General features: G+C 45.4%; 1 protein-coding gene across 2 annotated transcripts in view; it reads left to right on the plus strand.

Moving 5' to 3' along the window:
* Window positions 1–12,669, plus strand: part of ROCK2 (Rho associated coiled-coil containing protein kinase 2) — a 663,375-nt gene that overhangs the window by 541,312 nt on the left and 109,394 nt on the right. For both annotated transcript variants that reach the window (XM_078647798.1, XM_078647799.1), the window contains 2 exons: window positions 985–1,052; window positions 8,952–9,040. In XM_078647798.1, coding sequence (XP_078503924.1) covers window positions 985–1,052; window positions 8,952–9,040 — 157 coding nt within the window. The remainder of the gene's footprint in view (window positions 1–984; window positions 1,053–8,951; window positions 9,041–12,669) is intronic.

Consider the following 12,669-nt stretch of genomic DNA (forward strand, 5'->3'; position numbering starts at 1 on the left):
TTTTTGACAGGCATGGTGTATTCAAAGTTGCTACCTTTTTTACATTATTTTTTACATTATATTTTATGATAAGTGTGGTCTGTGGCTTGAAAACGTTTTTCTAAGACATCTGTTCAGCTAACTGAGCCAATCAATAAAACCCTGTAAAATTATGTTTGCAGTTTACAGTTAGGTTTATCTGGCCGAGCCCTTGTGCACAGCATGATATGCAGTATGGACGACCAACTGTACCTGATGTTTTAGTGTAGTTGAACAAAGATGACTAGAATACGTTTTTATATATATTTTGATAGCAGCTCATTTTGGAATGTGTCAAAATCAAACCTGCCTAATTCTCAGAAGATAATTTTTACTTTAGCTGTGTGAGAATAAAAGAGCTGATACACCGAACTGAAAGCTCTCAGTCCAGAGCATATCAGTTTGTGGTATTTTATTTTGTTTCCAAATTTCTGAAAATAGAACCATTTAACTCCGATTTTCTAATGGCAAACTCAAGCTATCTAAACTTCCTTCAGCTTTGATAGACTACCATATATTTCATCCTTGCATCTGTGCACAGCCAAATTTTCAAGGTAAGGCCTGCAGAGTAGTCCGCAGGTGTGGTATAGTGTAAAATTCTATGACTATTCAAGATTTCGCTTTGCTTGTGCTGTAGAGTTATTATATGTATAGAATGTTTAATGTTACAACACAGTGTTCCCTTAGATTATATACTTGGTAGTAAATGCCCAGAGTTAAGTTTTCACTGTTTGTGCATTTTATTCAGTTTTGTTGAAGCGGGGTTGGTTTGCATTATGTTGTTTTTGGCTGTGCATTACAGTTGTGTTCCTGAAAATTGTCTGCAATGTATCTTACTAAGCACTTTTGTTGCAGATTGTGGCGTCCGTCTTGTCTGCTTTGAAGCTACTAAAAATAGTTTAACGACATAATATAACCCTTAACTTACAGTTTAAAAGTTAACTTTTTTTAATGGCTTTATTGTAGAGTCAAGGCTAGAGGGTTGGCTTTCCCTCCCTGTCCGAAATACGAAGAAATTTGGATGGGTTAAGAAGGTAAGAGAGGCTAAGCTGCCTGTTGGACTTGCTACTTTTGTTTCATGAAGTTATAATGAATGATAGCTTCACATAAAAAGGCAATTTTGACGATCAGCAAATTAAATACAATTGTTATGGTAACAATAATGTTGAGTATTGTCTGAATCTTATCACACCGCAAGAAATGGTTAAAAGAAATCTACCTGCCCCACCAACTACTCAAACCCTTTGCAAAGTTGAGTCAAAATTAATTTCCATCTTCTTTTACTTTACCTCTCTTTACCTGATACCTTTATTACCGTTTCATTCCTGTTGGTCTGTTGTAACCTTTCCCAGTGGAAGCATGCACTTCATTTCATAACACTGTATGCTTAAAGAAGTTGTATGTCTAAACTCAGTGTCACAGTTTCTTAAATTCATTTTCTCTGCAAAATTAGCATTTTTTACAATACAAAACAAAAGGTGCTAGAACCTTATTTGTCTGAGATAGGATTCCCAAATAGTTTTAGTGCTAACACAGTTAGGCACTGTAGTTTGAAATAACATGAAATTAACATAAAAAGTGCTTTCTTCTTTAATGTACGTTCAAGCTTTCTTCTAGCACCATGTGGCTGGCAGACTGTGGGCAGCTTGAGCTCTGCCTTTTTTTTGTAACATCATTTATTATGTTTTAGCATCATTAGGTTTGAATTGGCTGAAAGTGTGTAATAAATGTAAAGGTGTTCCACTACAGCCTGCGAGTCCTGTTTGGAATGATTGTTTAATTAACTATCAGAGAGATCCCCTGTGAGAGCCTAGCCAGCCTTACTAAAAGTTCTAATCTCTTCTGATCTAGGGAGGACGATACTAGATAACTGTTAGTTTACTAAAACTTGCTGAGACAGAGGTATTGTCTGCCTAATGTCGTTAGATTATAGAGATGATACTCGTTGTTCTGTGGTTACAGTTGACACAGTTATATATTTGTCTTCTTATGGACACATCTTCCCTCAGAGGTGCGAGTGGGCGGGGAAAGGTTTGAGGGTTGGGAGGAAAAGTTGAGGGTTCAACTTCCTCCTTCTACTAGAGAACTATAGTTTTATAACTACAGGGAATTTGGGTTCTTAGTTACAATGGCATAGTATTATCATTTGAAGCACAACTCCTATTTGTATATGTATTACTATTGCTCTTGAAAAACATTATCTTGTTATAAAGTTGTTCTAAACAGGGGACCCCAAAATTTGTCTTGCTTAGGGCCCCAAAAACCTCTAAGATGGCACTAGGTCCAATGTTGAGATGACTGGTCTACCTGGTCTATCACGTCAAATGGACACTGGGCACATTTCATGAAGATCAATCTTTGCTCCACTTGGGCTGCAAAGTCCTAATTCATTCTAGTAATAGAAATAGACCAGGGTACCCACTGGGGCACCTGGATATTTCAGACTTCAGGCGCTCATACCTTGTGAAGATAATTTCAGATTTCTGTTTTTGATAGTGGACACACATTGGATCTCTGGTCCCCGGTGGGCCCACTGAATGCCATCTGTCACTTGAGATCTGTGATAAAGGGCTAGGGTCCACATGCTCCTTCTATGATGCATTATCTCCAGAATGGTAGGCCTTGGATAGATGATTTTGAACATTCTAAAATCAGAGGGACCACAATCAGCCAGTGATACATTGACTCAGTGTACCTGAAGCTAAAAAAGAGAAAAACCCTGGTTTTCTCTTGGCCAGGAATTGGGACATTGAAGGCTTGGACAAGTTGTGGAATGAGGAGTGCGTAGGTACTCCAGGCTCCTCATAGTCCTCATCCTTGATTGTCTCAGGATGTGCTTGACACTCTGGATGTTGAGACTTCTGTTCTGGTACAGCTAGCAAGGTCCTCATAGTTCCTGAGCAGCTCACATTGTAAGGTATCCTTTGCCCATCTCTTCAGTTAGGTTTGTTAAACTGGTCTGGTTTACTCCTCTCTTTTCTGGGAAGTCCATCATCTCGTCTTCCCTTACAGGCAGGACACAACAGGAGGGCTCTACTGCCCCATGCTGGGCACCATCCTGAAGAGGCGGCGGTGATACTTCATCCTTGGGTATCCTGCTCCTGGCGATGCACAGCAGAGTTCCTTCCACTTTCAGAGTAAATACAGTGAGCTTACGTAGGGGACCATTTCCTGTCCATTTAATGGGAGAAGGGAGCTATGGGCCAGTGAGAAAGAGTTCCTCCTTCGGAAGTCATGGTCACCAATCCATAGCAGGGCACATCTCTAGGGGCGTTTTGAAAAGTAGAGGTGTATGCGCCAAGTGTACAAGGAATGTTTATTCAGGAGAAAAAAGGCCAGACTTCCAATATGGGAATTCCTTTTGCCTGACAAAGAAGTGAATGGGTACTGGAATTTGGACTGGACCCCATATAGCCTAGTCACCATGAGAAAGAGTTGAGCTATATACAGGCAGATCTGAAAGCAGGAGTGCCAAGCAGTCAAACCAGTTAAGCTATTTCTATTGTTTCCTGGCCGAGTTATGGTGCCGATGCAAGTTGCATTCCAAAGCAAACATTTGCAAAGCAATACATCTGGCTTGCATTTTGAGTTCTCACCAAAGCATTTTTTAAATGTCTACTTCATTGAATAAAAAACATTGTATCCTGTGTACCTTTGGGATGAGTAATTTAATGTGTAATGATTCACTGTACTTTGTGGATGTAAAATAGTTTCTCCTGCATTACACAGCAAACACTTCATAGAAGGCATTTTGATACACCAAATGGGAATGGCATTGCTTAAGGTGAAAGAGAAATTCGCCAGAGTAGAAGCATCTTCTAGTGGTAAGGTAAAAGCCTACGGCTGTGTCTGTCAATCAGTTGCAGGGGCGTAGCTTCCGGGTGTTGGGGAGGTAGGGGTGCAGCACCTCCTCAAATACATTTTTCTTAGCTTAGTAGCCCACAGTCGGGCCTGCTATCTGTGTTGGCTTTTCTCAGCATGAGACCCGAATGAAATACAAAACCGTGATCTTTGATGTAAACAAGAGAATCTAGGCACATTTAGGGTTTACATGGCAACTGACTTAGTTCACCAATGGCATTGTCATTGGGGGGCAAGCCATGAATCTTTCTAAAGACTAGCACTTTTAATAAATGCCTATCGAGGCAGTGATATAATCTGATGTACTAAGGAGAAGTACTTACGCTTTTGAAGAGATGGTATCATATTTTTACATTGTTTGTTACACAATGTACGTGTCAAATGTTTTCATGGCATGGCTCGTGCATGAGCTCCTAAAGCCAAGCAAAGCCCATGGCTTGGCTCTGGCTTGGCTTGCATAAGCCCCCTTCTCGATTTGTAATTTGGGCTTTGTACATGGAGCCCTCAGTCTCTTGCTAAGATGAGGTGAAATGGACAGGGGGATAGCTTCAGCGGGGGTGTTTGGGATGTAACCATCATCTAATGCATTCTTGGTTGTGTAGTTTGGTATGAGGGCCCTGAGTCAGGTCTGCTATGTCTGTATTGGTTTTTTTTCTCACTGTTCCTGTATGTATATACATACTCATATACTTTTATGAATTGCAATGTCACCCTAAGAGTTTGCCACTGGTTAGAATATTTGCAAGTATTCATCCCATCTCCTTTTTGGGTGTTTGATTGCCAGTAGTATGCCTGGACACTTGAGACTGGTGCAGCTTTCCAGGCTTACTACTGCCAATGTTTGTGAATTTTAAAAAGTAGTAAGTCACTCATTCAAGGAACAATATATATATGTATATATATATATGTTCATTGGCAGTAGTAAGCTTGGTGTAAGTTTGGTGTGAGGGGGGCGTTGCCACGAGCGGACTAGCGCTCCGGGTGTTCTCAGGCACGCCTACATAAGGCGACCTGCCTCAGAGCTCTCCCTTACCAAGGTAAACCCCTACTGCTGCATAGCGCTGCGCGCTATTTCCATCGCGCCTTATTTTAAAACTACCTTTGAGAATATTTGCTTTTGATATCATTTTCGTTTTTCCCTGTTTTTAACTACAGGCTGCTCCTTGCCCCCTTACCTGCATTATAATAGTACTGCACCGCTATTTTGCGGGTCCGGCTCTTGGGGTGGGAAAACATCGCGCGCCATCTTGGAATGGTGTTTGGTGTGAGGGGGGCGTCGCCACGAGCGGACTAGCGCTCCGGGTGTTCTCAGGCACGCCTACATAAAGCTCCCTTGCTAGCGCAGCGGGATCGCGCAGCGGGAGCGCCCTCGCTTAGCCTGAGTCGTGCCAGAGTCCTGCCCGTCTGCGCCCGTCCGCGCTAAGGACGCGCGGGGCACAGCGGGCTACATGGCCATCTGAGGTAAAATTCCTTTGTGTATCGCTATGCTCACCTATTCTAGAGAGAGCCTTTGGTCTATTGGGCAGGCCGTCCCGAGATGTGACCTTGCACCAATTCATCCTCTATGCGGCCCTTACCATTGTGCCTGCAAGAGATGGATGCTCGACTCCCCTATGCCTATTCGCCAGAGGGATATTATATCTGTCCCTCGGAGCAACTGCTCCGTGCGTACGCTTCGGGTGTTGAATTTGAATGCTAGGTCCGTGGTGAAACACCACCAAGCCATCCATGATCTCATTAAGGACGAGTCTCCGGATATATTTACCATTACAGAAACCTGGCTTCAGGAGGCTGATGTGGCCACTATCAACTTGGCCTGTCCCCCTGAGTATTCTATTTACACTCTGAACCGGCCTACCAGAGGTGGTGGCATTGCCCTCATAGTTAGGTCCTGTTTTTCCTGTAATTGGAATGGCCTTAACATCGCTGGTTGCGAAAGTGCCTCATTTAAGATCTTAATCAGCCCCCAGTTTACGCTTTCTGGGATGGTTGTCTACCGACCTCCGGGTAGTGATGTAGTGTTTAGAGAAGCCTTTCCAGACCCTGTTAGTGCGTTAGCTATGGGATGTGCTAATTTTTCCATCTTGGGGGATCTGAACCTTCATTTCGACAACCACACCATCCCGGCGGTTAATAGTATTTTAGCTGACCTAGAGGCCCTTCAGCTATCCCAACAGGTATCTCAGCCTACCCACGTAGGGGGCCATACTCTGGACCCTTTTTTTACTAACTTAGCCGAGGCTAGTGTTCTGTCCATTTCCCCATTAGGGTGGACGGATCATTTCCTTGTGTCCATTAGGTACCCTCTGCCTGAGACCCCTTCTATTCCATCTGTCAGACAGGTCCCTAGGCGGCATTGGAAGATACTCAGGCTGGATGATCTGCATCGTATCATGGTGGAAGAGCCGTTAGGCCCTCTGGATAACGTGGAAACGGGCTATGATCAGTTCTGCAGGTGGATCTCCAGGGCCCTGGACTCTCTGATACCCATCACTTTGAGCAAATTGAGCTCTAGAGAGTCGAGTCCCTGGTATGATAGTGCCTTACGTGCTTTGAAGGGTTCTTGTAGATGGGCGAAAAGAGCATGGCGGAAGGCCTATGAGGTCGATAAGAAAGCAGCATATGTTGCCTCCGTTAAGCTCTACCATCGAGCCATCTGTAGAGCTCGCGCGGCGTTCTATGCTTTGGAATTCCGCAACAGTTCGAACCCGTCTAAAACTATCTTTAAAGTGGTTAAAGATCTTCTGGCGAAAAGGACTTCCTCTCTGGCAACCGGTTCCATCTCTCATTGTGAGGCTCTGGCATCTTTTTTTCTGGAGAAGGTCCAGGTTATTTACCAGGCCTTCCCTAGTATTGGGCCAGTTCCGGGAGTCCCAGATTGCGCTCAAGGTCATACCATCCTGCACTCTTTCCCCCCGTTCTCACCTGAGGGGTTCAACAAACTGGCCCAGCAAATTAAGTCCGGCTCTCCCGCGGATCCATTAAGACCTGCTCTCTTTAGAGACCAGTCTTTTCTGGGACGCTCTACGGTGTGTTCCCTAGTTAACCTTTCGCTGGCCTCGGGTATGGTACCAACCAAATGGAAGCAGGCGGTGGTTTCTCCTATTTTGAAAAAGTCTTCTTTGGATCCTTTGAAACCCGAGAACTACCGCCCTATTTCATTACTCCCTTGGCCGGCGAAAGTTACGGAGGCCCATGTTAATCTGGCCCTCTCAGACCATCGCACTCGGGCCAATGTCCTGGACCCCACGCAGAACGGCTTCCGTGCCGGTCACAGCACGGAAACGGCCCTTCTCGCCATGGTGGAGCATTTGCGTGCGGTGTTGGATGCTGGTCAGACGGCGGCGCTTGAACTATTAGATCTCAGCGCCGCCTTTGACACCGTCTCTCATCGCATTCTGCTGCACCGTTTGGAGGAGATCGGCATCGGGGGGCCTGCTCTGCAGTGGTTCCGCTCCTTCCTTGACAATCGTTCTTTTTGCGTAGCCATCCCACCTTATCAGTCCAAATTCCATCCTCTGGCCATGGGGGTTCAGCAGGGATCCTCGCTGAGTCCCACGTTATTAAATCTCTACGTGAGACCGCTGGCTGAGGTCGTAAAGCAGTGGGGCCTGACTATGGTTTCATATGCCGACGACACTCAGCTGGCGGTTACTCTCAGTGGGGATGCGGAGCTGGATGCCCCTAGGTTTCAGAACGGACTGAAGGCGGTGGCTAGCTGGATGACTGCGAACTGTCTCCAGCTCAACGCAAGGAAGACAGAAATCACGATTGTCGGTAAGAGAGCGGAGCTCTGGGGGGACAGGTGGTGGCCTTCGGAATTGGGACCATCTCCGACTCCGGTTTCGGAATTAAGAAACCTGGGAGTTTGGCTGGACTCTAGCCTTAACTTTGTTGGCCATACAAAGAAAACCGCGGCCTGCTGTTTTGGTGTTCTTCGGGGCCTAAGACCTGTCCTCAAATTCTTTGATGCCCCGACCAGGCAGCTGGTGATTCAGGCGACGGTAATTTCCCGGCTTGATTACGCCAGCTCTCTCCTGGTGGAGGCTAACCAAGCAGAAATCACCCGCCTGCAGCGTGTCGAAAATGCTGCTGCCAGAGCGATAGTTGGCTTGCCCAGATTTTGACCCGTTTCTAACACCTTTCGCTCTCTACATTGGTTACCGGTGAGGATGAGAATCCATTTTAAGGTCCTTTGTTTGGCCTTCAAAATTTTGAAAGGCACTGCCCCTCAGATCTTGTCTAATCTTTTATCTTTGTATGTCCCGACACGCTCTCTCCGATCCTTGGGCCAGGCTCTCGCCGTGGTTCCCCGGTTCAAGCTTTGCCGTGCCGGGGGCCGATCCTTTCGAGTGAGAGCTGCGGCTATCTGGAACTCTCTTCCGGTTGAGATTCGTTTGTTGGAGGATCTTCTGCAGTTTCGTAAGGCTATCAAAACTTTCTTATTTTAACTCTGCCCCTCAGTTGTCCTTTTTCTGTTCCTGCTTTTAGCGGTGTTGTGTTTTACCTTGTTTTGCGCCAGGACGCTCCTTTGCTGGAGCAGCTGTGCGCACCATAAATGCCTGTAACATAACAAAGGAGATGGGATGAATACTTGCAAATATTCTAACCAGTGGCAAGCTTTCAGGGTGACATTCAAATTCATAAAAGTAGCTTTTTTACGATGGGGCATATCAGGACTGGCCTCCAGTTGAGCAGACACTAACACTCACTTTGTTTGGATAACAACAAAATACTTGAGGCTCATTACCCCAGTTTTGATTTAAGGCCACGTAGCCGAAATAAATTACAGACCGCAAATAAAGGTAGGGTGTTGTATTCAATTAACCTTGAATGACTTTCATTGCAACTGTTTCCCCAAAGAGTGGAGCTGTAATCTAGCTTTTGTATAGTCGCAAAATATTTTATTATGGAAACAAAACATTTAAAGTACAAAGATGGAATACAAGAACATAAACTCTTGTGTATTACTTAACATTTTTTATCATATTTCTTTAATCCTCATGAGAACAAAGTTTGTTTGAAAAAGCTGAGTGTTAGTAAAACCCATTCCCTGCTATTTTTCTTTATAGTATGTTGTCGTAAGCAGCAAGAAGATTTTGTTCTATGACAGCGAACAGGATAAAGAGCAGTCAAACCCATACATGGTGTTGGATATTGAGTGAGTATTTTGACAGAGCTTATTAAAACATATTATTATGATCCTATATTATGGCAAGTGCTTGTTAAAAGAATGCCCTGTTCTACAGTTTTTAAAACGTGATGTTTATAACATTTGAAGTTGAATATTAATCATTGTGTACATTTCTTTTACATCAGGAAAATGAATGCTTGTCGGTGTGTGTTATGAAACCGTTTCAGAACCAAATATTGGTTAATTTATACACGGGTTACATACAGGTTCTAGAATGCATAAGCGATTTTGGGCCTGTCCCTTTGATGCAGGCTACTCTAGATCTCTCATTATCCACACATTGTCTGATGCAGAAGGTATGGATTCATTAAAAAAAATAGTGGAATGTTTCTATAGATGGTAGGGTCGTAAATTAGGGAGTATAGCACCCAAGAGTAATGGAAGACTGTTATAAAGGTGTTTGTGCTGAATGTTCGATAACTGTGGCTAGTTTTCAAACAATAAGGCTGCATTTTATTACCCCATTACATTTCAATTTAGCACCTCTCCGTTACCTAGTCTTAGACCATTTTTCTAAGGAAAATAATTGTTTCTAAGTTATGAATCTTTTGAGTTCCTCTTTGAGAATGTTTAATCTGCTCTACATTAATTACTGATATGTTGAGTCTCACTATCCTCCAGATTCATGAGATGCCGGAGCACTGGTAAGAGTATGAAACATTCTTTTTATTTTTTTTATTTTTATTTTTTAACTTTTATTGATAAATAAATACAACAACAACAATCAAGGCTTTATATACAGTACTAGCGATCATGTGTCCGCATAGAGTGTTACTCCAAATATTCAGGAAAAATCTTACACTTCTAATCCGTCGAGAGGGGGGGCAGTGGGGAAACAGTGCAGCACTCATAGTATTAAACAGTACATGGAACGTCATTTAGGGGGATAAGGGAATGTCAGGTAGTAAGTCTTGCGGGGGAGTACATATATTCCCACGATAGGCATTCGAGACCAGACTCTGTTCCATTTCCTAGGTCTACCCCTAGCCAGATACACCGTTTTCTCCCTAAACATGCACCAATCCATGCCCTCCTTCCACGCCAAGACTGTGGGCGACCTCTGGGAACCCCACAACTGTACGATGTCTCTCTTCGCTATCATGTTACCAAGGGTCGCCCAACGGATCTGAGCAACAGTGTAATCATTCGGCTCCCACACGTTCAGCAGGCAGCGCCTAGCTTAGGGTAACAACGGCACTCCGGTAACTCTTTCCATCACCGCATGCACTCGGGCCCAAAACCCCGCCACCGCCGAACACTCCCACAGAATGTGAAGGAAGGTTCCAGGCATGCCGCAACCACGTTTACACAACCCATCCAGAGAATAGCCCATTCGCACCAGACTCGGACCAGTAACATATATACGGTGTAGGATCTTAAGTTGGACAAAGCGAAGACGGGCAGGAATAGCAACCTCCTTGGGTGACGATAACGCGGATTGCCAGTCTTCGTCATCTAATTCCAATCCATCCTCAGTCCATACCGCTCTGAGAAGCACAAGTAGATCAGTCCGATTATTGATCAATTTTTTATAAATCAATGAAATCGTGCTGTCGGGGACATAACCGTCCAGTATACGGTCCTCGAGAGGAGAGGACTCGGGGACGTCAGTGACTGCAGCGAAAACCGACAGCAAGGCATGGCGCACCTGCACGTATCTGAAAAATTCCTTGTCTCCGAGCTCATATTCCGTCCTCAGCGCCTCAAAGGTTTTAACATTTCCCTTGGTCCAGAGGTCACCCACTCTGCTGATACCAATCATGTCCCATTTCTCAAAACCTTTCGTTCTCCATAAGTAACCCAAACGTTCAGAGTCATACAACGGAGCCGCCCGAGTCAATCTATCACCCCATCCCAAAGCCGCATTCGCATCTCGCCAAACTCGCACAGCATTCTTAGTGGGCCCAGTTAACGTCCTGCAAATCCCTTTGGAGTAAAGCGCCCTACTATAATTCACGCCCGGTAAAAGGTGTTTATCCATCTCGAAAGCCGGTGAAGGACCCGGTGCATAGGTGGCATGGTTAATCGCACTCAATTGAGAGGCCCAATAGTAACGCTTAATGTCTGGGAAAGCGATGCCCCCATCGTACCAAGGGAGCGTAAGCTTTGGGAGAGCAATACGCGCGCGTCCGTCCCAAAACAAACGACGCTGTAGGCTCTCCACCTCCCGAAAAAACCCGGAGGGAATAGGGTCAAAGGAGTTTTGGAGTGCGTACAAGAATCTCGGCAGCGACATCATCTTAAAAAGAGCAGCACGCCCGAGCGGCGATAAAGGTAACCGACGCCAGCGCGAGACAATAAGTTTCAGTCGCTGGAGTGGGGGAAGCAGGTTGCGCTCGTAGCGAACCACAGGATCCAGGGAGATTTAAATCCCCAAATACTTGAACCCTGACTCGGTGACTTGGATCAGGAATCTGCGAGGCAGCGTGGGAAGCCCTCCTGCTAACACATAGACACAGGATTTCGTCCAATTAATAACAAGACCTGAATTCTTCCCAAATGAAGTTAAAACGTCAAAAAGCACATTCAGGGATTTCTGGGGGGATGTGAGGTACAAAAGGATGTCATCCGCATAAAGCGAAATACGATCCTCGAAGTCAGGGGTCCACCTAATGCCCCTTATCGAGGGCTCCCAGCGGAGCCATGAGGCCAGCGGTTCGAGCGCATGGGCAACAAGCAAGGGAGACAACGGGCAGCCCTGCCGAGTGCCCCGTCCAAGAGTAAAAATGCCAGATACCTTCCCATTAACCACCACCTGAGCCAGAGGCTTCTCATAAAGAAGTTTCACCCATGCAATGAATATAGGGCCAAAACCAAATTTGGCGAGAGCCGCCCAGAGATAAGGCCATTCGATAGTATCAAAAGCCATAGTGGCATCCAAGGAAGCCAAAATGGCCGGCTCAGAGAGGGTCCCGGCTCTCGCGAAAACTCCATGAAGCCGCTGAAGATTAAGGGCAGTATTGCGATGCGGGATAAAACCGGATTGATCCGGATGGATCAAATCACAGATCACCTTAACCAAGCGGTTAGCTAACAATTTGGCTAAAATTTTGGGTTCGGCGTTTAAAAGGGAGATGGGCCTATAAGAGACACAAAGGTCGCGCGGCTTACCCTCCTTGTGTATTACCACGATAGAGGCCAGCCGCTGATCCGCGGGGAGGGAACCAGATTTCAGCGCCTCAAGGAACATATCCCTCAGATAGGGCGCCATTTTGTCAGGCCGCAGTTTGTACAATTCAATAGGCAAGCCATTGGGGCCCAAAGCCTTACCAGAGCGAAGGGAGCGGATGGCAATCGCTATTTCATCTGTCGTAAGCGGTGAGTCCATAAAATCCCTATCAACATCAGAGAGACAGGGCAATGCAATGTCCCGCAATAACAACTGGGAATCCTCCACGTCCCTATCACAAACTGAAGAATACACAGTGCGGAAATGATCCATAAAACAGTCAATGATCCCAGCCGGGTCATTCACACACACTCCATCCGACCTTTCAATCGCAGGAACTACACGATTCGCTCTTTCCTTCTTATCAAGCCACGCAAGCAATTTACCAGCCTTGTCACCCACATCATACAGCCTACCCTGTTGCTCT

Source organism: Lissotriton helveticus, chromosome 6 (genome assembly GCF_964261635.1).
Source record: "Lissotriton helveticus chromosome 6, aLisHel1.1, whole genome shotgun sequence".
NCBI classification, from domain to species: Eukaryota; Metazoa; Chordata; class Amphibia; order Caudata; family Salamandridae; genus Lissotriton; species Lissotriton helveticus.